Raw genomic sequence first — 27842 nt, 5'->3', positions numbered from 1 at the left:
GAATCACTTGAACCCAGGAGGCGTAGGATGCAGTGGGCCGAGATAGCGCCATTGCACGCGGGATCGCGCCATTGCACTCCAGCCTGGGCAATAAGAGTTAAACTCCGTCTCAAATAAAAAAAAAAAAAAAGCCAGAGTATGAAATATATAAGAATTTGCAGCAGAATAATGTGACTCCAGGATGTGACAGCTGTAAAGGGTAAGCAGGCCGAATATCAAGTTCCCTTCTTCGCTGAGCAAGATTGCAGAGAACAAGGGCCATGCACAAGTTTACGAAGCTGGAACAAGGTACAGGACCCAGATCTTCTGATGTTTATTTCACCGTTACACGCTCATTTATCATGTATCCACTCATTCAAGGAGCATTTACTAAATTCCAGGATGATATAAGGGTAACATATAAACTTCACCCCAATCTTCAACTCAATGCTCATGATCCTTTATAAATTATCTCGAGGGAAAGAGAAGCCCATCAAAGACAGTCCTGAGAAAGCTGGGGCTGTTCATCTGTATTCGGAGTTTAACAATGAAACGCCGGGGTCGGGGTGTCGGCTGGAATTGATGGTGTACGGTGCGCACGAGGGAATCTCCCGACGGGGAGCAGTGAGTTGTCATCCCGGGTAGACAGCGAGCTCCCGGAGCCACGCGGCCGCAGCGGGGCTAGGGCTGCGAGACCCCTCGCCGGCATGAGCGCAGCCGTGGCTTTCCAGGCGGAGTGCACACCGGACGGCGCGGCTCGCGGCTCGCGGCTCGGCGCCGCCCGGCTCCTCCTTAACCCGCGCCGGGAGGCGGTGGCGGCGGCGGCCGGCGGGCGGGGGAGGGGGAGGGGCTCGGAGCGCGGCGCGGAGGCCGGGGAGGAGCCGGGGCCTGCAGCGGAGCCGAGCCGAGCCCGAGCCCGCGCCGAGCCCTGACACTGTCCGTCCGCCTTCTGGCTCCCCGGGAGCCCGGACTGGCCGGAGCCCGAGCGGTGGCAGCGCTGGGAGCCCCAAGCACCGAAGGGAGCGGACCGGACAGGACGGCCCTAGAGGAGGTGCTGCCGCCACAGTAGCAGGGACCGGAGTCTCCAGCCGCGGCCTCCCGGACCGTGCTGCCCAGGCCAGCTCAGGGAGAGCCGGGAGTACGAAAGCCCCACCCTCTGGGGCACCCCGGGAGCGGAGGCGGGAGCGGGGACGCGAGCAACCTCTCCCCCTGTTGGAGAGAAAAGACCCTTACCACTCGGGTGAGGGAAAGAAGAGACCCGTGGGGGGACGCCGCTCTTCTGCCTAGAGGCGAGGAAGACCCCTGTACTGGCCGGGGAGGAGACCCCCAGAAGTGGAAAGAGGGGAGCTTTCCGCAGAGAAGCAGAGTGAGACCACCCTAGCGCGCCCCCGCCCCTCCAAACACACAATCTCAACAGTTCAGGACTTTGGAGGCAAAGAGAGAGAGGGCTCTGCCTATGGAGTAGCACCCTCGGCCCACCAATATTCACAGGGGACAGGAGTCCTTACGTTCAGAAGCCACTCCAGGGAAAGAAGAGGAATCGGCTTTCAGCCTTCTGGAGAGGGGAGGCCTCCCCCTCAACTTCCTCGTGCCTAGACAGTGGAACGGGGTAGAGCCCCTCCGCTCAGATCTCCAGCAGACAGAAAGAGCCCTCCAACTCAGAAAGATCCAGTTTGGGGGGGAGGGGAACTCCCCCAAGGGGGAGGAGACAACTCCTGGTTGGGAGAGGCTCCTCCCCTCCTCCCCAGGGTAACAAGCAGGGTGTGGGGGGTGTGCCACCTTCCCCAAGTAGGACCTCCTTCTCCTCCCCCTCCCCCTCCTCCTCCCTTGGCTCCTCATCCTCAGGGGACCAAGTTCCCCTCACCAACTTGGGAGGCTCAGCCAAGTACAGGAAGAGCCACTGAGGATGAGCGCCGTCACCTGTCTCTGAAGAGGGGAATCCCTCCAGCCCCAAACTCCAGTACCAAGTGCTTCCCTCCCTTTGCCAGGGGAACCTTGGAGACAGGTTAGTGCTTTCTTTCATCTTCTCTCTGTCATCGTCTGGCACTAGTGGGTGTACGGGGTTGAGCTGGTGGATCGTGGGTTTCACTACCGGGGAAGACAAGAGTGATGACTCAGAAAATCCAGTGGGAAATGTGATCCAAGGGCCTCCTGGATTTGAACTCACATCTTGCGGCAGAAGCTCGGAGAAATGGGTTTCTTAGTGTTTGGGGACTAAAGGGATGGGATTCATTTTAGGTCCCTTAGGGAAGTGGATGTTTTCATGCTGAGGAAAAGGGATATCGGAAAACGGCTGCGTTTTGAGAACGTGCATGCTGTGTACACAACCCAACCAGTGGTAAGACTCCCAGACCGCCCTTCACGTTGGGCCTTTGCACCTGGAGAGCGGGTTCTCATGAAAATCACGGTGGCATCTGGTGTCCTGGCCTTGCCCAGGGCACGCCGAGGTCAGCTTAGTGTTCACCAGAGGTGTTCCCTCCAGCTTACTGCAATTACTGCTCCCTTGACAAGAAAAGCAGTCTGTTCCTGCTCATCCTATCTCAGACACCAAGAGGCCTCCTCTCCTGACATTTCCATTGCTAGCTGGATGTATGCCTCTGCCCATAAAATCCAAAGGGAAAATGGGAATCCCACATGTTCTGAGGCGAGAAGAAAGTGTGCAGGGGAATGCCAGCTCCTGGGTTGAAGTGCTTCCTTGATGCTGGCCCTGTACCACTGCCCCAGTCTCCTTCTCAGCTCCTGTTTTTTGCTCACAATTCTTCAGGAAAAATTAGATCCTGGATACGAAGGGAGGAGGGCTGCTGCTCCACTTCTCTCCAGATTTCCATCTAAACAAGTTGACCACTGGAGAAATTTCACTTTTGAGGAGTATATAAAGTTTCCTTCCAGAAAAGTACCTAATAGTCTCATCCTCTCCCTTCCTGTTTCTTGTTCAGTTCTGAGTTCCCGGAACCTTGTGTTAAAGTTTTCCTTCATAAGCTAGGGAATTATCAAAGTCCAGAATCTTCAGAAAAGGCAGGAAAAGGGTACCAGGAAATCCTCCCCTGAAGCCTGGGCTGTTTTTAGGAGAGATCACTAGCTGGGTGTCTGCTTTCCTGCCTCGCCATGAGCAGATACCTTATCTTCTGTCTCACAGCAAGGACAAGTTGTGAAGGAGGCTTCATCTGACTTGGCCTTTCATATTTCCTCCTCTTTCTGGGGCATGGGTGAGTTCTACCTAAGTTCCTGAGCACATTCACTTGTCCTGGAAGCTACTGGTGGTATATGAGATAGGGCACAGGTTTGCGTGGCTGTGCTGTAGGACAACATGCATATACTTCTTAATTCAGGTGAGTGTGGCTCTCTCTGTTTCCAGTGGGTAAGTGTGTGGAGACAGGTGCTTACTGTGCTTTTCAGACTATACTCCAGTTACCTAGAATTGTGTGTTTCTGGTGGGCCTCTAGAAGCAGGTGCCCCTGTACACGGACATGGAGAGGTGGTAAGGATGCCCACCTGAGGGGAAAGGCTTGGCCTCCCCCAGCCAGTGGGAGCCCTCATGACAGTCTACAGGACAGTCCTTTAAGCAGCAGGGCAGCCCAGTCTCAGGTTGGGATCATTTCTTCTAGGACTAATAAGAGAGCTTCATTGCTGATACTGCTGCTTGCAAAAGGATGAGGATCCTTGACTCCTAACTCCGGAGCTCCCTCCCCTACCTTTTACAAAAGAGGCCACTCTGGTTAACAGCAGCCTGTTTCTTATAAAGTACTTCACCACCTGCCTGAATGGCTCAGGGTGAACTATATCACAACACCTCCAAGTCCGCCACCGCCACACAGTTTAACTGGTCCTGTTTGGACTGAGTTCCCTAACCCTCCTTGCCTCTCTGGAATCAGTTAGAAGTAGGTGGCTACTGAGTGGGATTAACTGTGGTTTAGAGAGTACTTTCCCAGACCATGTCTTAGGACTACACTTAGTTCTCCCTGGAAGATAAGAGATGATAGTCCCTCATTCCTTCATCCCTGGAGTCTTCCTGATCCTCGCATTATCTAGTACTGGGTGGTTATCTCCAAAGGAAAAGTTTGAGATTCCGACATCCTGAAAAGCATTGCAGACTCAGTGCAGGCTTTGTGATGCAAACCACTGCAGGCTTGCTGCTTCCACTCCCATCTAGAGTCTGTCAGTTTGCTAATTTTTAATTTCTAATATTCTCATTTTTCCCCATTCAAAAACAATAGCTACATTTATTTAGCACTTACAGAGTGCTCTGAAAATATGAACTCAAGGTAATCCTTACAACAATCAAACTAGTGGAGCTGGGGATTGAAACTCAGGCAGCTTGACCAGGCGCGGTGGCTCACGCCTGTAATCCCAGCACTTTGGGAGGCCGAGGCGGGCAGATCATCTGAGGTCAGGAGTTTGAGACCAGCCTGGCCAACATGGTGAAACCCCGTCTCTACGAAAAATACAAAAATTAGCCGGGCGTGGTGGCAGGCGCCTTAATCCCAGCTACTTGGGAGGCAGAGGCAGGAGAATCGTTTGAACCCGGGAGGCTGAGGTTGCAGTGAGCTGAGATAAAGCCATTGCACTCAACCTGGGGGACAAGAGCGAGACTTCTCTCTCAGAAAAAAAAAAAAAAAAAAAGAAAGAAACTCAGGCAGCCTAACTCCTCATGTGCTACACCTAGCCACTGCCCTCTTTGCTCTGGCATTCTGTACGGGGCAGGAAGTTATCACATGTGAATACCTGACATTGGCATTAGAACAATTAGTGGCCTTTCAGATAAAATGGGAAGAAAACTGAGCCTATTATTGTGGATCTTATATGTTTCATCCAGGATCAGTCTTTCACTCCCAGAATGTCTGTCTGTTTTTTCTCTGCCTTTCTCCCAGTTCTGTAGTCTTCATTAGACGTCCTGTGGATGTGATGGAGCCTGCCCTTTGGCTGCCTTTCCCAGCTTCTATGGGTATTTCCTTTCAGTCTTCCAGCTCACAGAGAAGAATGTGGCCTGACTCAGGTTCTGCCCAAGCCCCGTGGCACAAGGCCCACCTGGAGAGAGAGGTCTGGGTAACTAGGTTGGTTGGACTGAAAAATGGAAGTACCTCTTGTTTGCCTTTCTAATAATAGCCCTGAACATTAGCCTCATGCCATTATTTTGGGGAGCATGGAATGTGTGGCAGCCACGAGCTCATTAAGTTTCATTCACTTCCCTCCAGGGACGATGCTTTGGCAGGGTTTATGAGTTCATCTCTTTTATTGAAGGGGAAAACTGAGGCATCAAGACTTCACTGGGGGCCTGGCATGGTGGCTCACACCTGTAATCCCAGCACTTTGGGAGTCTGAGACAGGTAAATCACCTGAGGTCAGGAGTTCAAGAACAGTCAGGCCAACATGGTGAAACCCCATCGCTACTAAAAATACAAAAATTAGCTGGGCGTGGTGGCACGTGCCTATAATCCCAGCCTCTCGGGAGGCTGAGAAAGGAAAATCGTTTGAACCTGGGAGTCGGAGGTTGCAGTGAGCCGAGATCGCGCCACTGTACTCCAGCCTGGGCCACAGAGCAAGGCGTTGTCTCTAAAAAAAGAAAAAAAAGGACTTCATCAAAGAGGCAAGGGATGGTTAGGGACAGCCCAGGAGGATTTGGAATAGAACCAAGGAACCTCAGTCTCTGAGGCTGTACACACTGGGCTGCCCTTCGCAAATGGGGAAGTGAAGAGTGTGAGGAAGTGGAATGGGTCAAAGGAGAACGGTGCTGAAAGATCAAAAGGATCAGATGCTACATACTGCTTGTAGCTGGTGAGATCTGAATATATTTTGAGTGCTGGGGGCTGTATCTGGAGGGCTGACTGGAAGGGGGCTGGAGAAAGGTTAAATTTAACCTCAGTGTCCTAACCTGGTGCTGGAGTAAGGGTAGGGAAAGGCATAGAACAACTTGCACAAGGCTGAGAGTGCTTCCCTTTCAGGCACTCACTGTGATGGGCATGTGCCAAGTGGGTTCTTCTGTAAGCCCTCTAAACACTTTAAATCGACTCTCATGCCCCTGTCCAATGTTGGAAAAGTTGTTTCAAACGAAATATCAACAGAAGGCCTTTGTGCTCTTAAGATGAAATTTCCTAGGGATCTTTAGAAAGAGATAATAGGGAATAGGGCAGAACTACTTTAGGGACCTCCCCATCTGGGGAGGACCCAGGAGGACCCTGGTCATTGGAAACCTGCTCATTGGCATACCACTCTTCAGTTCGGATGACCCAGCTACAGGACTGTGATCCTGCTACAAGTACCCTGCTATAGCCCAGGGGCTGGGGTGTTTTGACTTAGTAGTATTGAAAGGTGTGAGGTTCCTGGAATGATTAAGTGTTCCTGTTAGTTTCCAAGTTTCCATGGTTAGGGCAAGGTGGTAGTGGGATGCAGAGGAGGATGGTGGGAGAGAAGCTAAGGATAAAGGGGAAACCCTTTATGACGGTATTTATTTATTTATTTATTTATTTATTTTTTGAGACGGAGTCTCGCTCTGTCGCCCAGGCTGGAGTGCAGTGGCCGGATCTCAGCTCACTGCAAGCTCCACCTCCCGGGTTCACGCCATTCTCCTGCCTCAGTCTCCCGAGTAGCTGGGACTACAGGCGCCCGCCACCTCGCCCGGCTAGTTTTTTTTTGTATTTTTTAGTAGAGATGGGGTTTCACCGTGTTAGCCAGGATGGTCTCGATCTCCTGACCTCGTGATCCGCCCGTCTCGGCCTCCCAAAGTGCTGGGATTACAGGCTTGAGCCACCGCGCCCGGCCTATGACGCTATTTATAAACCTGCCATCCCTCTCCCTCCGCCCCTTTTCTCCTGTCCAACAATTCTTGGGTTACAGTTGGGTCTCTTGCTGCCCCAGCCCCTGAGGCACTAAGGTGTTTCCTTCAGCCTTGTGGAGTGGGCATGGTGTTGGTTAGGAGCACAGGGCTGGGTACATGTGCACACATGCAGATTGCCATCTGCGTGGGTAGGCCTTGGGGAGAAGGGAGCAAGTGAGAATGCTGACCCCTAGCAGAAAAGCTTAAGGGTCAAGGGCAGAAGAATCACTACCTAGGATAGAAGAAGTAGCTGAGACCCTGAAAGATGTGATGGGGTCAGGAGAGAGGGGGACATGGTCCTATCTGCTGTTGAGTTTTAGACTGCAAAGTGTGTGGATCTGTTGTATTTTATGGATACGCTTGTGCATATATCTAGCTGTGGATTTAGAGATCACTTACATCATGTGTTTCTGTTCAGGATTCTGAACTTTGAGGCCGTCTAGTCCTGGCTCCTCAGGAGAAATGCCCTGGTGGGACTGAGGAAGACAATGTTAGCTGGAATCTGGCGGCTGTGCAGGCACAAACCTGTTAGGCAGCAAGTGCTTAGGGGTTGCTGGCATCAGCTCTAGGGGAGTGCCAAATGGCTACCTAGTGCTTCCTGCCAGCCTTTCTAGACCCTGCAATACAGATAGCACCCATCGTTCTTCACTTTCCCTCAGCAAGACGTCGCTGTAGCTATACCTCTCTGCTGGGAAGAGCGCCCAGGCAGTGTGGGTGGCAGCAGGGCGTGCAAACATCAGGCGTAGGCGGTCTGGCAGCTCCAGGAGTTTGCATGGAGGTGCAGCGAGCGTGCCTGCCTGGCTGGAAGGAAGGAGGGAGGAGGAGGGCGGAGAAGGGGAGCCAGCTCCGAGTCCCAGAGTGGCTATTTTTAGCCAGGCTATCTGATTGTTACCGGTAGGCACACAGCTGGGTGTCTCCCTGGCTGGGTGAAGCCCAGCAGGCTGAGAGGTGGGAGGTCCTTGTGGATGACTTCTTCCTGGTGGTGGTGTCTGTGGGCGGGAGCATGCAAGGGGTAGCTTAAAAAGTGTGAGGGCAGCTGTGTACTCAGGATGTGTTGCTTCTGTGTGTGACTTTGTGCTCTGGTGGTAATGTATGCTGTATATGTAATCGTGATCTCTGTGTATGTGCTTCACTGTTTATGTATCTGTCTGCTGGTTGTCATGTATAATTTATGCCTGGGATATACCTAATATGCCTCAGGTGCACATGTGTGGGGGATAAAAAGGGCAAGTGCTCGTAATATATCTAGTAGGAAACGTCTTTAAAAGTGTTGGTGCGTGCTTCATCCATGTATGTTTGTATTTAGGTAGACCTTTTCTTTACGTGGACATTCATGCCATCTGTCTGGATGTTGTATGAAAATACAACAGGTGTCACATGATTGGAGAATGGACTTTAATTTCACCTGCTAAGTGGGGTTTTTCTTTTTTCAAACTCATTCCTACATCGTTTAAAAATACTATGTTGTAGGGCTATAAGTAAGGTGAATTGAGGAAATAGCTCAATTTGGTGTGAAGTTTGATCTCTTTTAGTCCTATATGGAGAGGCCTTTTGGCCGTGCTCCACGTTAAGCTGTAGGGTAACTAGCAGTCCATCATCTGGTAGATCTGCTTGGGGATTCTCGGAACACCTGGTGGAAGGCCATGCCGTGGGTGTCTGATGGGAATGAGAGCAGTAAGAAACTCTCCTTCCCTCAAACAAAAGGATTTGAGTATTACTTGCCCCCAGTCTTTTCGTCTCCTCTTTGTCTTCTTCTCTGCAGAAGCCAGAAGTACCATGGCTTCTGACCTAGAGAGTAGCCTCACCTCCATAGACTGGCTTCCCCAGCTGACCCTCCGAGCTACCATTGAGAAGCTTGGAAGTGCCTCCCAGGCTGGGCCTCCCGGGAGCAGCCGCAAGTGTTCACCAGGCTCACCCACAGATCCTAATGCCACCCTGAGCAAAGATGAGGCAGCAGTTCACCAGGATGGCAAGCCACGATACAGCTATGCCACTCTCATCACCTATGCCATCAACTCCTCTCCAGCCAAGAAGATGACTCTCAGCGAGATTTACCGCTGGATCTGTGATAACTTCCCCTATTACAAGAATGCTGGCATTGGTTGGAAGGTGGGAATGCTTCTGTAATTTTGGCTTAGATTTAGCCTTCAACAACCTTTTTCTCTACTTTTGTTTCTTCCTGTAACCTGTTCAGTTTACTCTGGCTTGTCTCAGAGATGTGAAAACTTAAAATCTCATATGTTCTGCCCCCTACTGTTTTTCAGAGTTGAACAACTTTTATAAGGTATATCAGGGAAGCTCCAAGCCATTAAGTATAGTGATGGGGATGGCGGGATACTGTTGCTTGTCACACCCTCTTATCTTCATTTTTTTTTTTTTTTTGAGACAGAGTCTCGTACTGTCGCCTGGGCTGGAGTGCAATGGCATGATCTCGGCTCACTGCAACCTCCACCTCCCAGGTTCAAGCGATTCTCCTGCCTCAGTTTCCTGAGTAGCTGGGATTACAGGTGCCCGCCACCATGCCTGGCTGATTTTTTTGTATTTTTAGTAGAGACAGGGTTTCGCTCTGTTGGCTAGGCTGGTCTCGAACTCCAGACCTCATGATCTGCCCACCTTAGCCTCCCAAAGTGCTGAGATTACAGGCATGAGCCACTGTGCCCGGCCCGCACCCTCTTGTCTTCTGATCCCTCAAAGAGGATATTCATTCATTTCACAAATGTTTATTACCATTCTACGATGTTCCAGTCACTATGCAAGGCATGGCATCACTCCTTCCTACCTAAAGGTAGGAATCTAATCTAGATCATCAGATTTCCATAGCTCCATTGCACAGTCATCATCTTTTGAAAAGCTGCATTCCAAGAAAAATAATAATATAATTAGGTTCTTTACCAACAGCTGGCTACCAAGCAAGTAATGAGAAGCTAAGTTGTTTGGCTGGAGATGAAGAAAGAAGGGGCTCTTCTCCCAAGCAAAGAAGGAAGGCTGATATGCTCAATTTTTTGGAGCAGTAGCTCATTTGTCAATTGCTGAGTAGGAATGGGAACTTAATATGTAGTTCCCTCACTCTGTAAATCCCCATTTGACGTACAAACCATGTAGTGAGTTGGAGACTATTGAAAGCACTCAGCTTTCTTTTCTTTTTTTTCTTTTTTTGCAGGGGTGGGGGACAGGGTCTCACTCTATTGCCTAGACTGGAGTGCAGTAGCATGATCTCGGCTCACCGTAACCTCCGCCTCCCGGGTTCAAGTGATTCTCCTGCCTCAGCCTCCCGAGTAGCTGGGATTACAGGTGTGCGCCACTGCTGCCCGGCTAATTTTTGTATTTTTAGTAGAGATGGGGTTTCACTATGTTGGCCAGGCTGGTCTGGAACTCCTGACCTCAAGTGATCTACTCGCCCTGACCTCCTAAAGTGCTGGGATTACAGGTGTGAGCCACTGCACCCGGCCTCTTTTTTTTTTTTTTTTTTTTTGAGACGGAGTCTTGCTTTGTGGCCCAGGCTAGAGTGTAGTAGTGCAATCTTGGCTTGCTGCAACCTCCTCCTCTTAGGTTCAAGCGATTCTCCTGCCTTAGCCTCCCAAGTAGCTGGAATTACAGGCACCTGCCACTGCAACCAGCTAATTTTTTTTGTATTTTTAGTAGAGACGGGGGTTTCACCATGTTGGCTGGGCTGGTCTCGAACTCCTGACCTCAAATGATCCACCTCCTGCCTTGGCCTCCCAAAGTGCTGGGATTACAGGTGTGAGCCACTGCACCTGGCCTCTCTTTTTTTTTTTTTTTTTTTTAAAGACAGGGTCTTGCTGTGTCACCCAGGCTGGATTGTAGTGGTACAATCACAGCTCACTGGAGCTTGAACCTGGGCTCAAGCAATCCTCCCACCTCAGCCTCCTGAGTAGCTTGGACTACAGGCGTGTACCACCATGCACAGGAATTTTTTTTATTTTGTAGAAATGAGGTCTCACTATGTTGCCCAGGCTGGTCTCAGGCTCCTAGACTCAAGTGATCCTCCTATCTCGGCCTCCGAAGATGCTGGAATTACAGACATGAGCCATTATGCCTGGCCCACTGAGCTTTGCCTTTGTAAATATGTCCCTCCTAGCTACCATAACCCCCAACCCCACCCAACACACACATTTTTTTTTTTTTTTTTTTTGAGATGGGGTTTCGCTCTTGTTGTCTAGGCTGGAATGCAGTGGCATGATCTAGGCTCACTGCAACCTCTGCCTCCTGGGTTCAAGCGATTCTCCTCTCTCAGCCTCCTGAGTAGCTGGGATTAGAGGCACGTGCCACCACGCCTGGCTAATTTTTTGTATTTTTAGTAGAGACGGGGTTTCAACATGTCGGCTAGGCTGGTCTCGAACTCCTGACCTCAGGTGATCAGCCCATCTCGGCTTCCCAAAGTGTTGGAATTATAGGCGTGAGCCACCATGCCCGGCCCCAACACACTTATACAATATTTCTTTCCTCCGAATGTGAACATTCTATGGGCTATTGAGAAAATGAAGGTGATCTGTGTTTTTGTTTCATTCATAATGTATATAAAAAGTTGTAAAACATTGTTCTTTTGCTATCAGTAGGGTAGATTGAGGAACTGGGCAGATGTGATTGTGAGGCATTTATATACTTGTCAGTTGGCTGGAAAGATTGAAAAACTATATAATCAGTTTTTCAGAAGCATTAGTAATCAAATTTGTAGCCATTCCCTCCCATCAACTTAATCTCTGCATTTTTCTTATCTCATTGCTATTGCTATTTGATGCATAATTCCCTCCATCAGTGTAGTTAAGAGGTACTAAGCTTGCCCTGATACTTCACCTCCATGGTTTATTATGTTTTTTTGTGTGTCCCTCTGTGTTCTATTGGAAAATTTTCTGCTCTGCACAATGCTCAGGCCTAACTTGCTTCTCTGCATCTCCAGAATTCAATACGGCACAACCTTTCTCTCAACAAGTGTTTCCGGAAGGTGCCCAGACCTCGGGATGACCCTGGGAAGGTAAGAGACTCCTATAAGCATTGAAAGGAGGAGCAGGAAGGAGAGTGAAGTAGTTGACAGCGCAGAGTCCCATGGCTGTTTTAATTGCCCAGAAGAGGAAATCATGCTAATTAGAGAAGCATCTTTATTTTTTCTCAGAGGAAGCTTGGTTGTCAAGCTTGTGGGCCCCCACTAGAATGGGTGACTAAGGAAGACTGTGAGGCTGGGCGCGGTGGCTCATGCCTGTAATCCCAGCACTTTGGGAGGCCGAGGCGGGTGAATCAACTGAGGTCAGGAGTTCAAGACCAGCCTAGTTAACACGGTGAAACCCCGTCTCTACTAAAAATACAAAAAATTAGCTGGGCGTGGTGGTGCATGCCTGTAATCCCAGCTACTCAGGAGGCTGAGGCAGGAGAATTGCTTGAACCTGGGAGGCAGAGTTTGCAGTGAGCTGAGATCACACCATTGCACTTTAGCCTGGGCAACAAGAGTGAAACTCCACCTCAAAAAATAAAAAAAAAAGACTGAAATTTTTTTTTTTTTTTTTTTTTTAAATAGAAATACTTAGGGTAAAGTTGACTTTCATGCTCCCCCTTTTTTTGTGTGGCACTCTTTTTTCCTAGATGTAAAAGGTAGACTTAATAACCTTTGTACAAACATCTCTATAGAAAAGTCCCTGGTGGTTACCCCATAAAAGAGAAGGGATGGATCATTCTCTCCATTTGACAGATGTGGATGCTAAAGTCCAAGCAAGTTTTGCCTCAGGTCAGAAGGGAAGGGAGAGGCTGTGTCTGGACATTTTCAGCTCTTTGAGCTAGATGCCATTGTTCTGCCCCTCCAAAACAATCGAGGCCTGTGTTTGGACCACAGGAGTACCTCTGGCCTACTCAGTGAGTTTCTAGGACACATTTGCTCTTCATTAATACCCGGAACCCTGGGAGGTTCTGAATGTAATGATTTTGTTTTCTGTGGGGATGGGATCTCCTTCCAGGGTTCCTACTGGACAATTGACACCTGCCCTGACATTTCCCGAAAGAGAAGACACCCTCCAGATGATGATGTAAGTTCCCAGCTCATGGGGAGATGCCATATCTGAGCCAGCTGCTCCTTCCACCTCCTCTTGTGGCTGTTCAGCCCTTTGAGAGGCAAAGGTGGAAGGCATACCGGCAGAGGGGAAACCATGGGTCTTGGGAGGCTGTTGTGCCTCTGCTGATAGATTGCCTTTTCTTCACAACCCTCAGCTGTCCCAGGACTCACCAGAACAGGAGGCCAGCAAGAGCCCACGGGGAGGCGTTCCAGGAAGCGGAGAAGCCTCACTGCCTCCTGAGGGGAATCCGCAGATGTCACTTCAGAGCCCCACATCTATTGCTAGCTACAGCCAGGTAGGAAGCAGATATGGCAGGGGTCATGGCATGGGTGCTGAATAGATTCAGATGTGTCACTGTTTATTCAGAATTATGTATTGAGTATCTGTGATATATGAGGCAGCTAAATGGAGAAAGAAGGGGAAAGCAAAAGAAGGAAATAGAGAGAAATAGAAAGGCACAGCAGAACTTTGAGAAAGATCAGGATGAAAAAGCTGGGCACAGTGGCTCATGCCTGTAATCTCAGCACTTTGGGAGGTCGAGGCAGGCGGATCACTTGAGTCCAGGAGCTTGAGACCAGCCTATCCAACATGCCAAAACCCCATCTCTACTAAAAATACAAAATTAGCTGGGCGCAGTGGCATGCGCCTATAGTTCCTGTTACTCGGGAGGCTGAGGCACGAGAATCACTTGAACCTGGGAGGTGGAGGTTGCTGTAAGCTGAGATCACGCCGCTACACTCCAGCCTGGGCGACAGAGCAAGACCCTGCCTCAGAAACAAACAAACAAAAAGAAGAAATGGAGACTGAAGAGGGTAGATTCAAGATAAGAACCAATGAGCAAAGAAGGAGAAAATGATGCTGGGCCATTGAAGAGCTGGGCGAGGATTAAGAGGACAGGCAAGAGAGCCTGGTGACCATCGAAGGATTTTATTGGTCCCTCAGCTGGGACACTGATCAGGAATTTCTTACCTGTTTTTGCAGGGCACAGGATCTGTGGATGGTGGAGCAGTGGCAGCAGGGTCTTCAGGTCGAGAAAGTACTGAGGGTCCCCCTCCCCTCTATAACACCAACCACGACTTTAAATTCTCCTACTCAGAGATCAACTTTCAGGATCTAAGTTGGTCCTTCCGCAACCTCTATAAGTCCATGCTGGAGAAGTCCTCTTCCTCCTCTCAGCACGGTGAGTCTGGAGTTGGGATGGGTATATGGAGACTTTTTTATCTTGTTGAACAAGTGGTATTTTCTTTTTTCCTTTTTTTAAATTTTTTTCTTTTTTTTGAGACAGGGTCTCACTCTGTCGCCCAAACTGGAGTACAGTGGCACGATCTCGGCTCACTGCAACCTCCGCCTCATGGGTTCAAACGATTCTCTCACCTCAACTTCTCAAGCAGCTGGGAGTACAGGCACGTGCTACCATGCTTGGCTGATTTTTGTTTTTTCATTTTTATTTTTATTTTTATTTATTTTTTTTTTTTGAGACGGAGTCTTGCTGTGTCGCCCAGGCTGGAGTGCAGTGGCCGGATCTCAGCTCATTGCAAGCTCCGCCTCCCGGGTTTTTACGCCATTCTCCTGCCTCAGCCTCCCGAGTAGCTGGGACTACAGGCGCCCACCACCTCGCCCGGCTAGTTTTTTTTTTGTATTTTTTAGTAGAGACGGGGTTTCACCGTGTTAGCCAGGATGGTCTCGAACTCCTGACGTCGTGATCCGCCCGTCTCGGCCTCCCAAAGTGCTGGGATTACAGGCTTGAGCCACCGCGCCCGGCCATTTTTATTTGTTTTTGAGACAGGGTCTCACTCTGTTGCCCAGGCTGGAGTGCGGTGGCGAGATCTCGGCTCACTGCAACCTCCGCCTCCCGGGTTCAAGCAATTCTCCTTCCTCAGCCTTCCGAGTAGCTCGGACTACAGGCGCACACTGCTACGCCCAGCTAATTTTTGTACTTTTAGTAGAGACAGAGTTTCGCTGTGTTGGCCAGGCTGGTCTCGAACTCCTGACCTCAGGTGATCTACCCGCCTCAGCCTCCCAAAGTGCTGGGATTACAGGTGTGAGCCACCGTGCCCATCTTGAGTTTTGTATTTTTAGTAGAGACAGGGTTGCAACATGTTGGCTGGGCAGGTCTCAAACTCCTGGGCTCAAGTAAGTGATCTACCCACCTCAGCCTTCCAAAGTGCTGGGGTTACAGGTGTGAGCCACCTTGCCCAGCCATATTTCTTTCTTTCTTTCTTTCTTTTTTTTTTTTTTTCTGAGGCGGAGTTTCGCTTTTTTGTCGCTCAGGCTGGAGAGCAGTGTTGCAATCTCGGTCTACTGCAACCTCGGCCTGCCGGGTTCAAGCAATTCTCCTGCCTCAGCCTCCCAGTTAGGTGGGATTACAGGCTCCTGCCACCACACCCAGCTAATTTTTGTATTTTTTAGTAGAGATGGGGTTTCACCATGTTGGCCAGGCTGGCCTTGTACTCCTGACCTCAGGTGATCCACTCACCTCAGCCTCCCAAAGTGCTGGGATTACAGGCATGAGCCTGACCCGTATTTCTTATTTTTAACACAAAGAGAGGTATCACTACTCAGAGGAAATATTTCATGAACTGAAACTGTTTGGAGTCAAGCGAGCTCATCTGTCCTTGTGCAAATACAGCTGTTTCAGGAGGCAAGCTAGGTTATTAGCTTCAGAAAGTGAGTTGGAGGATTGCCCCTTCCAGAGCCAAGGGCAGTGATTTTAGGGGCTGCAGGCGAGTCATTTGGAGGATGACCACGAGGGGGCAGCAGCAGTACCCTCTCCCTAAGAATCCCTGCGTTTCGTTGTGAGAACAGTTTCTTTTTCCTTTTTAGTGCATTTATATTTATATTACTTTTATTGTGAAAAATTGCAAACAGATGCAAAAGTTTGGAGAAAAATATAATAAACCCCCGTGTTCCATCGCCCAACTTTAACAGTTATCGGTATTTTATTAGGCTTGTTCTGTTTACCACTGAGCCTTCTAAAAATTGGAGTAATTTAATGGAATTCACATATACCATGTCATTCCACTCATAAATACAATTTTGATATACATCCCTAAATGATGACTTTCTTCTAGTTATCTACCATGACATTATCACTCCTAACAGAATTGATAATACATCCTTAATATCAGCTGGTATCTTGTCCATGCACATTTTCCTAATTATCATGTGAGAATGACTTAAAGTTTTTATCGGGAGGCCCCTTGAGAGAACATCTGGTTCAGCCCTCTGTAATATCTGTGTGTTCGTTTTTAAAATAACTTAGAGACGGTGGTGAGGTTGATTTCAGGTGAGGCATTGGACCTTCTCGTTCTGTGCAGTGGCCCTATGTTAGCAGCAGGGGCTAAATGGAATGATAAAAACTGGTTAGTCACTTTTTGGAAAACTTATATTAATTTTCATGAATTCTTCTTGTATGTCCCAGGGGATCAATTTCTAGAGTTGTGTTCCAAGACTGTAGCATTTGCTTGAGAAATGACTCCAACTCAGGTGGATTCCATTGGTTGCTTGGAGGCGGGAACACGAGAGACCATAAAAAATAAAGTAAAACATTAGATTGGGTGAGGACAGCCTAGAGTTCACTCAAGTTTTATTGTGACTGAAAGCCCCTAGCCTCAGGCTTTTGTTCTTCCTGGCCTGTCTGCTTGAGAAATAACTGCTTGAGAAATAACTCCATCCTGTCTGCTCCGTACCCAAGCTACATTTGTTTCTAGAGGATACAGGAATTAGTTGGCAGTAGCAGAGTGTAGAGAAAATAAGGAAGAGGAGGTAAAAGACGACCAATGGCTTTGTTTTGTTTCTGATTTACTTTTTTTCCCCCCTAAACACTAGACGACCAGGGATGGTTTCTTTTTTAAAGTTCACCTGCTGGGAAACTGTGATTTCAGGCCTACAGCCAAATCCCTAAACAGTAGCATTTTTTTTTTTTTTTTTTTTTTTGAGACGGAGTCTCGCTCTGTCGCCCAGGCTGGAGTGCAGTGGCCAGATCTCAGCTCACTGCAAGCTCCGCCTCCCGGGTTCACGCCATTCTCCTGCCTCAGCCTCCCGAGTAGTTGGGACTACAGGCGCCCGCCACCGCGCCCGGCTAGTTTTCTGTATTTTTTAGTAGAGACGGGGTTTCACCCTGTTAGCCAGGATGGTCTCAATCTCCTGACCTCGTGATCCGCCCGTCTCGGCCTCCCAAAGTGCTGGGATTACAGGCTTGAGCCACCGCGCCCGGCAAGAGTAGCATTAAACGCTACACGCTGACCTTTTTAGTAAGATTTCAGTGGTCTTCACACTGTCGGGGCCCTCCTCTAACCTAAGTGCCTTCCTGTCTCTTGTACCTGCCAGGAGCGCCACAGGGATCTTTGCTGCCCTAGAATGTTCTTAACCTTTTTTTTTTGTTTGTTTGTTTTGTTTTTGAGAGGGAGACTCGCTCTGTTGCCAGGGCTGGAGTGCAGTGGCCGGATCTCAGCTCACTGCAAGCTCCGCCTCCCGGTTTACGCTGCCTCAGCCTCCCGAGTAGTTGGGACTACAGGCACCCGCCTAGTTTTTTGTATTTTTTTAGTAGAGACGGGGTTTCACCATGTTAGCCAGGATGGTCTCGATCTCCTGACCTCGTGATCCGCCCGTCTCGGCCTCCCAAAGTGCTGGGATTACAGGCTTGAGCCACCGTGCCTGGCCCGTTCTTAACCTTTTAACTCCACAGTTTCGGTCTGAGGCTTACCATTGCAAGCCAGGGAAAATCCCATTTCGTGAAAAATGCATTGCCTAAGTCACTTGCCTGCCTCCTCCCCACCTGCAGGCTTTTCTTCTCTCTTGGGGGACATCCCACCCTCGAACAACTACTACATGTATCAGCAGCAGCAGCCACCGCCACCTCAACAGCAGCAGCAGCAGCAGCAGCCGCCACAGCCACCTCCCCAGCAATCCCAGCCACAACAGCAGCAGGCATCTGCCCAGGGCCCCTCAGCTGTAGGCGGTGCTCCTCCACTGCACACCCCAAGCCCGGATGGTTGCACCCCACCAGGGGGAAAGCAAGCTGGGGCGGAAGGCTATGGGCCTCCCCCTGTGATGGCCATGCATCCACCCCCCCTGCAGCACGGAGGCTACCACCCTCATCAGCACCATCCCCACTCCCACCCTGCCCAGCAGCCACCACCTCCACAGCCGCAGGCACAAGGCCAGGCTGCCATCAACAACACTGGCTTTGGTGAGTAAGGAGGGTGCAGAGTGATCTAGAGGAGGGTGGGGTGATGTCCTTGTCCTAACTCCGGCATGGAGGTACAGTTAGTTAGGAAGTTAACAATGGGTCTTTTAGGCCTCGCTCCTTCATGTGGGCTTATCTGAACAACGTTAGTACTTAGAGCTCTGTCTTGCAGAATTCTTGGATCAATTGAGATTGTTTTACATATTCTCCTGACTATGAGCCTGGCTGTACCTATAGCATAGATAGCTTTTCCAGTCCTAAACCCCCAGGGAGGGAGAGTCCAAAACTTGGAAATGCAACTGATAGTCTGTATAGGTGCAAGAATCTTACATGTCGTCAGCCTGGTATCAGTTGACTGCTGTCTTACACTTCACTCTCTCTTATTATCCACTTTCTCCTCCTCTTTACAGCCTTTCCTTCTGACTGGTGCTCTAATATTGACTCTTTAAAGGAAAGCTTCAAGATGGTGAATCGGCTCAACTGGTCCAGCATTGAGCAGTCACAATTCTCAGGTTAGTGATCAAAGGATGGAGGAAGAGAGGGATACACTGTAAGGGAAAACCCAATAGAAACTAGAACCGGAAGAGGGTTGTCAAATGAAGTTCCAGAATTTAGGATTTCATTGTTTTTCTTTCTTTCTTTCTTTCTTTTTTTTTTTTTGAGACAGAGTCTCGCTCTGTCGCCCAGGCTAGGGTGCAGTGGCGTGACCTCGGCTCACTGCAACCTCCACCTCCTGGGCTCACGCCATTCTCCTGCCTCAGCCTCCCGAGTAACTGGGACTACAGGCACCTGCCACCACGCCTGGCTAATTTTTTTGTATTTTTAGTAGAGACGGGGTTTCTCCCTGTTGGTCAAGCTGGTCTCAAACTCCCGACCTCAGGTGATCCACCCGCCTCGGCCTCCCAAAGTGCTAAGATTACAGGCATGAGCCACCACACCCAGCCTCTTTTTACACAAGATGGATAATATTTACATTATTTTCAAGTTAACTCAAATTAATCTTGTCTTAACTCACAATATGGCAGTGAATTATCCTAGTCCATTCTGTCTTTGGGAGAGAGAAGGCCCTCAGGAATTTAGAAGCCCTGGACCACTATTTTGTAGTTTTGTCACCACTTACTGATACTGACAGTGTGACCTTGGCTGAGTCACTCAGTCACGTTGAACAGTTATCTTACTCATCAGTAAGATGGAGATTATAAGAATTTGGTACACGGGATCAAGTGGAATGAGTGTGAAAATGCAGAGCTCTGAAAGATGTACATTGTTATTGTTAGTGCCTGTTATCAGTGGGGGTGATTGATGGTGTGTTTGGAACGGTGAGATAGGGCTGGGTCTGATAGGGGCTTCCTACCTCTGCAAGGTTTGCATTGCTTGCTTCCCTCTTTGTAGAACTGATGGAGAGTCTACGACAGGCAGAGCAGAAGAACTGGACCCTCGACCAGCATCACATTGCCAATCTGTGTGACTCCCTCAACCACTTCCTTACTCAGACTGGTCACGTGCCCCCTCAAGGGGGTCCCCACCGCCCACCAGCCCCTGCCCGTATTGCTGACTCCTGTGCCCTCACCAGTGGCAAACAGGAGTCCGCCATGAGCCAAGGTACTGCACAAAGCCAGTTGCCATGGAGGTGGAGACTATGTAGAAAAGGAAGCGTAGCAGAAAGGCAAAAAAGAACTGAGAGAAAGGATTTTCTGGGGCAGTGACCCAAATTGAGCAGTGACTGAATAGTTTATCAGTGACTGAATATCTGTTGAATCAGCGAAGTTCTAAACTGACAAATGCAAAAGGAATAGACTGTATGATTCCTTTTTAGACCTCGGTTTGGGAGATCAGAATTACTTAAGAAAAGGGAGGTTAAAGAAAGGCCCTATTTTAAATTTGCATCTCAGTAATCCCTACCTCCGGGGCGATACCAGATGAAATGGTGGTTCTATACTTACGTGATCTTCAAACTAGTGAAATGAGAGAGATGTCATGATTATGTTTCTGTTTCTTGCTCTTTTTTTTTTTTTTTTTTTTGAGATGAGATCTCGCTCTGTCGCCCAGGCTCTGGAGTGTAGTGGTGTGATCACGGCTCACTGCAACCTTGACCTCCTGGAGCTCAGGTGATCCTCCCACTTTAGCCTCCTGAGTAGCTAGGACTACAGGTGTGTACCACCATGTCCAGCTATTTTTTTTTTTGTATTTTGTATATAGCTGGGATTTTACCGTGTTGACCAGACTATCTTCAAACTCTTGGGCTGAAGGGATCTGCCCACCTCGGCTGCCCAAAGTGTTGGGATTACAGGCATGAGCCACCATACCTGGCTCTATGTTTCTATATTTTTCATTCTTATATCTTTCCTATTTCACAATTGTACTATCCATTTCTTTTTACCCTCAGTGGTGAGGACTGACAGCTTTTGCAGAAAGCCTTCATGCCTGCAGGAGCTACAGAACAGGGCAGGGAAGAGAGAAGGAGGATGGGAGCAAGGGTATATTTTTTTTGTCCCTGCTTTGTTGAGTACAGTGACCTCCCCCTCCGCCACTCAAGTAACTCTTGTCTTGCTTTGGCAGTGAACTCTTATGGGCACCCACAAGCTCCGCACCTCTACCCTGGCCCATCACCAATGTACCCAATCCCCACCCAGGACTCAGCAGGATACAGTCGCCCAGGTAAGAGCCAGGAAGCTTGTTTCAAAACCGTTGTACTCTGATGAGTTGTTTTGCTTTCCTTTGACTCTGAGCTGGCATTCTGTGCATTTTTGCCTGCATCTCACAGGAGGGAATGAGCCTTTATAATTCCCAAGGCTGGAGGATGGGCTACCTGCTAAGGAGGTATATGTCAGGGGAGACTAACGAAGACAGATGTCTCTTCCCTTCCCCTAGCCTTCCCCTACCCTTCTCCTTCTCCCACCCTTCCCCTTCCCTTCCCCTTTTCTTTTCTTTTCGACAGAGTCTCGCTCTGTTGCCCAGGCTGGAGTACAGTGGTGCAATCTTGGCTCACTGCAACCTCCACCTCCTGGATTCAAATGATTCTCCTGCTTCAGCCTCCCAAGTAGCTGGGACTACAGGCCCACACCACGATGCCTGGCTAAGTTTTGTATTTTTAGTAGAGGCAGGGTTTTACCATGTTGGCTAGGCTTGTCTTGAGCTCCTGACCTCAAGTGATCCGCCCGCCTCTGCCTCCCAAAGTGCTGGGATTACAGGCATGAGCCACTGCCCCCGGCTAGATGTACTTTAAAATTAGTAACTGCAATAGTAAAAGGAAGTGAAAGCGTACATGTAAGCAAAAGATAGCTATGTGCAACATTTATGTGTAGCCTTGGAATCTAGATGGAAGACGTGCTCAGGCAAATAAAATGAATTTGTTATCCACACATACTTGCTTTGTGCCCATGTCTGCTTTCCTGTCACCTGATCTCCAGAATTGGGGGTCTGGGATTGAACTACCTCTGACAGTGGGCGTGGGGTAGGGAGACACTAAATTGCCATAGACAGAACAAAATGAACAGATCCTTCACATTTAGACATGTATAGAAAAATCACTGTTATTCTGCCTAACCACAAGTGTTTTCAGTTTTGGGGGTGACATCTGACTCTCTGTATTCTTTGTCCATATAATATAAATACAAATTCTATACTATTTCATGTGATATTATCTTCTGTTTGTTTGAGTCAGAGTCTTGTTCTGTTGCCCAGGCGGGAGTGCAGCAGGCAATGGTGTGACCTGGCTCACTGCAACCTCCGCCTCCCAGGTTCAAGTGATTCTCAAGCCTCAGCCTCCCGAGCAGCTGGGATTACAGGCGCCCACCACTGTGCCTGGCTAATTTTTATTTTTTAGTAGAGACAGGGTTTCACCATGTTGGCCAGTCTGGTCTAGAACTCCTAACCTCAGGTGATCCACCCATCTTGGCCTCTCAAAGTGCTGGGATTATAGGCATGAGCCACCATGCCCGGCCATATGATATTGTCTTCTGTATGTTATTTTATCATTATTATATGTTTTCAGAAGTATAATTTTTTTTTAGATGGAGTCTCGCTCTGTTACCCAGGCTGGAGTGCAGTGGCACAGTCTTGGCTCACTGCAACCTCTGCCTCCCGGGTTCAAGCTATTCTCCTGCTTCAGCCTCCTGAGTAGCTGGGACTACAGGCACGTGCCACCACACCCTGCTAATTTTTTGTATTTTTAGTAGAGGTGGGATTTCGCCATGTTGGCCAGGCTGGTCTCGAACTCCTGACCTTGTGATCTGCCTGCCTTGGCCTCCCAAAGTGCTGGGATTACAGGCGTGAGCCACTGCGCCTGGCATCAGAAGTATAATTTTTAATGGCAGCATAATATTTAATTGCTGTGGAATGTAATTAGCTCTAGTTTATTTCCTGAGACCTCACTGAAATGGTGACCTGCAACCAAAAATAACTCCAGCTGATAAGGGCGATCACCTTGCACGGCCTTCCTTGTGGTGTTATCTGGGGCTGAGCACAGTCCTTCTAAATTGAGGGAACAGCTTCCCATCCACTCTCCTTTTACTCTCTTTCTTTCTTTCTAACAGCACACCATATGGTCCCTCGGCCACCAGTGCCACCTCCTGGTGCCAATGAGGAGATCCCCGATGACTTCGACTGGGACTTAATCACTTAGTGCATCACAGAGTGTGGAGATCAGCCCAGGGCCGCATGGTGAAGTCTGGCAGTGGAGAAAGAGCAACCCCAACCCGTCCCTCCCCCCCACGTCTGTATATAGACATATATCCTCTTTTTGTTCTTTCTCTGTCGGAGAAGCCACTGCAAGATGCTGCCGAAGATAACCCCCTCTTTCCTGCCTCGCTCTGCTCTCTTCCTTCCTGTTTTTTCCTAGTTCTTTTATTATTATTCTATTATTATTATTATTATTGGTTATATACTGTCTGTAGTCTCCTGTCCCTACATCACGGATCATGTCCACCTCTTGCTAATTTAAAATCATCAGGCTGGAAGATGAAGCCGTGATAGCTACAGAGAAAAGTTTCAGTCTCCAGTTTACCTTTCTCTTGGAGAAACTCGATGCTGATCCCACCTTTTGGCCCTAAATTGTTTTTTGTTCCCGTCAGTTTCAGGCCAGGACTGGAGAGGCCACATTACCAAGTAGAAACGGTCTGAAACATTACTTGGCAGCCAAGAATTTGGAGGTTTTAAAATGGTGCTAATTCTGTCCTCTGAGGTCTTCCTTGTCCCTTTATACCTTCAATCCTTACTTCTGCCAGTCTGCATTTCCTATCGGGGTGAAAGTGATGATGGTGGTGCAGGAGGGTGACAATAAAATCCTATTGGAATTGGAGACCTGGGTTGAAAGGGATGGAATATAAGTCAGTGTGAAACTGAGTGTACACTGCCATGTTACATCAGTGTCCATTGTCTTGTTTCGAGCGCATTCTGTAAGAAGATAGGATTGGTTTTAGCCCAAACTCTGCTTCTATGGTAGGGCATGAGGACAACTATTTGGCATAGTTTTAGCTTCTTGGAGATGATTCCAACCTAATTATTTTGGCCTTTTAAACGATTTTCTCTGAAAATTAATTGTGGCTCTTATTTGCATTTACGAATTATCTTCCTATCCCTTTTTCCCATTCAGCAAATATTAGTTTGTCCTCCTTTAATTGTTTGCCCAAATCTTCCACCCATCTTTTTTCTTCCCCCATTTTCTGGGATTCTCAAGAAAGAGTAACCCATTATCACTCTGAGTTTCATCATGTCCTAAGACATGATGGGAATCTCATTCTCACCTCTCATAGCAGAACCAAACCTTTAGTGTTGGTGGTAGGAGGATGGGGAGAGGAAAAGGGAGCTGGCAAAGAAATGGATAGGGAATATTTTAGTTCTTTAAATATATAGGCAGATGCTTCTCTTGGAATCTAGATCATCTGGCTGAAGCTTTTGCAAGTAGGCTTTGAGAGGTGAAGGAGATTGGTGGAGGTGAGTAAATAATCAGAGGCAAGAGTTCAGTGAGGGCCAAGGCGGACCCCCAGAAAAAGGTATAGAGCGAACTCATCTCTTTTGCAAGGGGTGGCCATGACTCACTGTTGCAAAGTACTCAGTGTATATTTAATGTTAATTGTTGAATTTTAGTTATGAGAGGGAAGAACAATTTTATTTCTGTCCTTATTTCACTTGCTGAAAAGCTGTGGGACAAAATGTATGGAATAGACAAGGCCACTTTCTTTGTGATTTCTGCTTTTCATTCATATTATTTTATTTACCCATGATTTCCAAGAGATTTGGCTTTCTGCTCTCCTGCTTTTTTCTTTCATCCACCCCTTTCCTTTTTTTGGAAGGGGGTTATATGTGAGAGTTTATTGAAGAAGTCCAGTGAGGCTGAAGTAAAGGGGCAAGATAGGGCAGTTAACTAAAGAGCACTTTATTTCTTTGAAGCCTTTGTAAGAAAGAAATGGGGGTGCGAGTGGCTTGAATCTCCCATGACGTTGGAGGGCACTTAGTGGGGTTGAAGTATGACATAATATTTCCCATTGGGGAAAGGAGAATTTCTCTTAGAGGGTGGCAAAATGCCTTTGCCCAGTGTCTCTATTTTAGGCATCTTTTCCTTCCTTATTCCTTCCAGTCAGGGTGTGTCCTACACATAACTTCCCATTAGTTCTCCTCAATGTTACCCCTTTGTAAATGATCACTCCTCTTTTCTAAACCCTTTTCCTGTTCAGATCCATACAGGATTTGCAAGGGTAGACTGAATTATACATGCAAATGCCCCTTGTTCATCTGTGTCTTCTGCAAACTAGTCTCATGAAGAATTCTGGTGTGCAGCCAGGGTAGTGAAGTTTGGTTCTGGGACTGGAGATTGGCCATTTGGCCTCCTGAGATTCCAGCTCCCTTCCACCAAGCCCAGTCTTGCTACATGGCACAGGACAAACCTGACTCCCTTTGGGCCTCAGTTTCCCCTCCCCTTCATGAAACAAAAAGAATACTACTTTTTCTTGTTGGTCTAGCATTGCTGGACACAAAGTGCAGTCATTATTGTTGTATTGGGTGATGTGTGCAAAACTGCAGAAGCTCACTGCCTATAAGAGGAAATAAGAGAGAAAGTGGAGGAGAGGGACAAAAGGAGTAATTATTTGGTATAGATCCATCCATCCCAACCTTTCTCTCCTCAGTCCCTGCTCCTCATGTTTCTGGTTTGGTGAGTCCATTGTGCCACTACCCATAATGCTTTGCATTGCTGCATCCTGGGAAGGGGGTATATGGTCTCACAAGTTGTCGTCATTGTTTTTTTGCATGCTTTCTTAATAAAAAAAAAAAAGAATGTTTACAGTTTTATCTTACTGGTAGTCGTCTCAAATTTCTTTTGGCCAGGGAAGGAAAAGAGAAATGTGAAATCATTTAGTTTTAGTTGGTCTTTATTCCTCTTCCACCTTTCACCACCAGGTTGAATTAGTTGACCCTGACATTTTTTGTGACATTGGTGGGAAAGAAGCATCAAAGGCACGTCCTTAACATTCCTCTTTTCAAATGCTATCAAGTATGATGGAATATTGCGGGAGAGTCAGTCACCCTTTGTAGGTTAGTGTATGGAGTAGGCCCACCTTGCTTGCATTTTAGGATAGTTTAAAGATTTAAGATACGGTACTTTGGGGCTGGGCACGGTGGCTCACGCCTATAATTCCAGCACTTTGGGAGGCTGAGGCAGGGGCATCACCTGAGGCCAGAGTTCGAGGTCAGCCTGACCAACATGGTAAAATCCCATCTCTAAAAACACAAAATTAGCTGGACATGGTGGCGCATGCCTATAATCCCAGCTACTCGGGAGGCTGAGGCAGGAGAATCGCTTGCACCTGGAAGGCGGAGGTTGCAGTAAGCCAAGACTGTGCCATTGCACTCCAGCCTGGGCAACAAGAACGAAACTCTCTCTCAAAAACAACAAAAAAAAAGACATTGGCTGGGCACAGTGGCTCATGTCTGTAATCCCAACACTTTGGGAGGTCGAGGCGGGTGGATCACGAGGTCAGCTGTTCGAGACCACCCTGGCCAACGTGGTGAAACCTCATCTCTACTATAAAGACGCCTAAATTTTTTTAAATAAAAACTAAAAATTTTAGTTTTACAAGCAGGCGCCTGTAATTCCAGCTACTCGAGAGGCTGAGGGAGGAGAATCGCTTGAACCTGAGAGCTGGAGGTTGCGGTGAGCTAGGATCGTGCCAAGCGCGCCACTGCACTCTAGCCTGGGCTACAGAATGAGACTCCGTCTCAAAAAAAAAAAAAAAAAAAGAAAAGACATACTTCGGACAGGAGTTGTGTTCGCATCTGGGACTTCCTAGAGAAGATACAGTACAAAATAGTTACAGGTGCTCACCAGGTTTTCATCAGAAATGAGGGAATTCTAATTGTAGGAATTTCTTCAGAATACATTTCCAGAGTAAATGGAAAAGAAAAGGAGTCCAGAAATGCTGATTACTCATTGTACATTAAATCTTTATGACTGTGTCAAGATTATTTACCTTGATATCCTATGCAGTAACCCCAAGAGTTTAGGTCTTATTCCCAGGGTCTTATGGGATGTCCTGGGGTTTCTGGAAGCCTGGCTAATTGCTATTATAGCAAGTCTATAGTCACTCACTAGGAGATTTATTTGCTGCATATTTAGAGACTGTGATATATTCTGAATGTGAAACACAAGGATTCATGAATCTCTGAGCCTTGCAAGGAACCATGAGAAAAGCACTTATTCATACAAAATATACAAGCAAATTAATATATAAGCTGGAAAGGTAGCACCGCAAATTTTATGTCAGACATTCTTCAACGGAGAGAATTCCTAGTGATTTGTAATATTTCTGCATATACTTTATAAAATTTTTCGTTTTTATAAAAAAAATTTAATCTTCACCTCAACCATTGAACAAATAACGTCTCGCAAGTCTAAAACATATCTCATTTTCTATTCTGAGAATACGTCATTGTATTCAGTTTAGATGAAGCAATGTTGTGATACAAGCAAGCCTGAAATTTCAGACGTTTAACACAAACATTTACATACACAGAAAAATGAGAAGGTGGTAGGGAGTTAGATAATTTTGTTTTAAATGGAAGAGGGACAGAAGGAAAGCTATATAAATGGTTGGAGTGTATAGAGAAAGTAGTAGAAAAATATGCGGTCATGAATGAATTAAAATATGGTTATTAATGAATATTAGGATGCTGGATAAACAAATTAAAAATATGGGGTGCTTGGATAAACATTTTCATCTTTCAAAACAAGAAGTCATTTTATCATGTCTCCAGAAAAGAGCAGCATAAGCACATGATTTAGAAACAACATGATAATTATCAAACGAAACATCTAAAATTGTGCAAGTGTTATCTCTGGGAAATGAGAGTGGGAGGAGCGAACTTTTGGGTATGGTGAAGTAGGAGACCTCGTATTTCATTATATACCTTATTAAATTCATTTAAAACTATGTGCATGTATTACTTTGGCAAAGAAAAAGTTTTAAAAAACCCAGAAGACGTATTTAGTAATTTTGGCATGAAAGTTGCCTGTTGTTATGTTTTAAAATGTGATGGCAAGCCTGGTAGGGTACTCAGTTGCAGAGAGTAGAAGAATTGCTGCTCCATCCTCCACCCTCTTTCTCCTTCCACTTGAAATGGGTTTCTTAGAAAGTATTATTTTGGAGCAAGAGGAAAGGAGTAACTAGAATCTTGTGAAATTAGAGGTTGTTTGAGGCACAAAGTCTGATGTGGAAGATTTGGAGGCAGGGGAGTAATAAGGAAATTAAGGAGCTTAAGAAGAGGAGTGGAAGATAGGTACCCAACTGGTAAGCAGATAGAATAAACAGAA

General features: G+C 47.6%; 1 protein-coding gene and 1 long non-coding RNA gene across 3 annotated transcripts; one reads left to right on the top strand and one right to left on the bottom strand.

The window, feature by feature from the left end:
• Window positions 1–291: 291 nt before the first annotated feature.
• On the bottom strand, window positions 292–1639 carry LOC123567458 (uncharacterized). The gene is made up of 2 exons (XR_006690398.3): window positions 1488–1639; window positions 292–1188 (listed from the first exon to the last, which is right to left on the bottom strand). It is a non-coding gene; the product is annotated as an uncharacterized lncRNA (long non-coding RNA).
• On the top strand, window positions 852–24969 carry FOXJ2 (forkhead box J2). 2 transcript variants are annotated; one of them, XM_045364747.3, is made up of 12 exons: window positions 852–1984; window positions 2218–2317; window positions 8553–8899; window positions 11709–11783; window positions 12754–12822; window positions 13004–13144; window positions 13831–14029; window positions 17633–18040; window positions 18448–18549; window positions 19430–19639; window positions 20597–20695; window positions 22573–24969. In XM_045364747.3, the coding sequence occupies exons 3-12, from the start codon at window positions 8567–8569 to the stop codon at window positions 22659–22661; spliced, it is 1725 nt and encodes a 574-aa protein (XP_045220682.2). In that variant the 5' UTR covers window positions 852–1984; window positions 2218–2317; window positions 8553–8566; the 3' UTR covers window positions 22662–24969. The 2 variants fall into 2 exon arrangements, with proteins under 2 accessions (XP_045220682.2, XP_005570091.3); XM_005570034.5 differs by lacking the exon at window positions 2218–2317.
• Window positions 24970–27842: the final 2873 nt, after the last annotated feature.

Source organism: Macaca fascicularis, chromosome 11 (assembly GCF_037993035.2).
Source record: "Macaca fascicularis isolate 582-1 chromosome 11, T2T-MFA8v1.1".
NCBI lineage: Eukaryota > Metazoa > Chordata > Mammalia > Primates > Cercopithecidae > Macaca > Macaca fascicularis.
The sequence above is the reverse complement of the archived record's forward strand: the minus strand, read 5'-3'. Positions and strand labels throughout refer to the sequence as shown.

Bases quoted from the DNA above. Each gene is read 5' to 3' on its own strand.
- FOXJ2 (XM_005570034.5), top strand. From the start codon at position 8,567: ATGGCTTCTGACCTAGAGAGTAGCCTCACCTCCATAGACTGGCTTCCC. The intron at 12,823-13,003 runs GTAAGTTCCCAG...CACAACCCTCAG, and splicing joins GACACCCTCCAGATGATGAT to CTGTCCCAGGACTCACCAGA. The intron at 20,696-22,572 runs GTAAGAGCCAGG...TCTTTCTAACAG, and splicing joins AGCAGGATACAGTCGCCCAG to CACACCATATGGTCCCTCGG.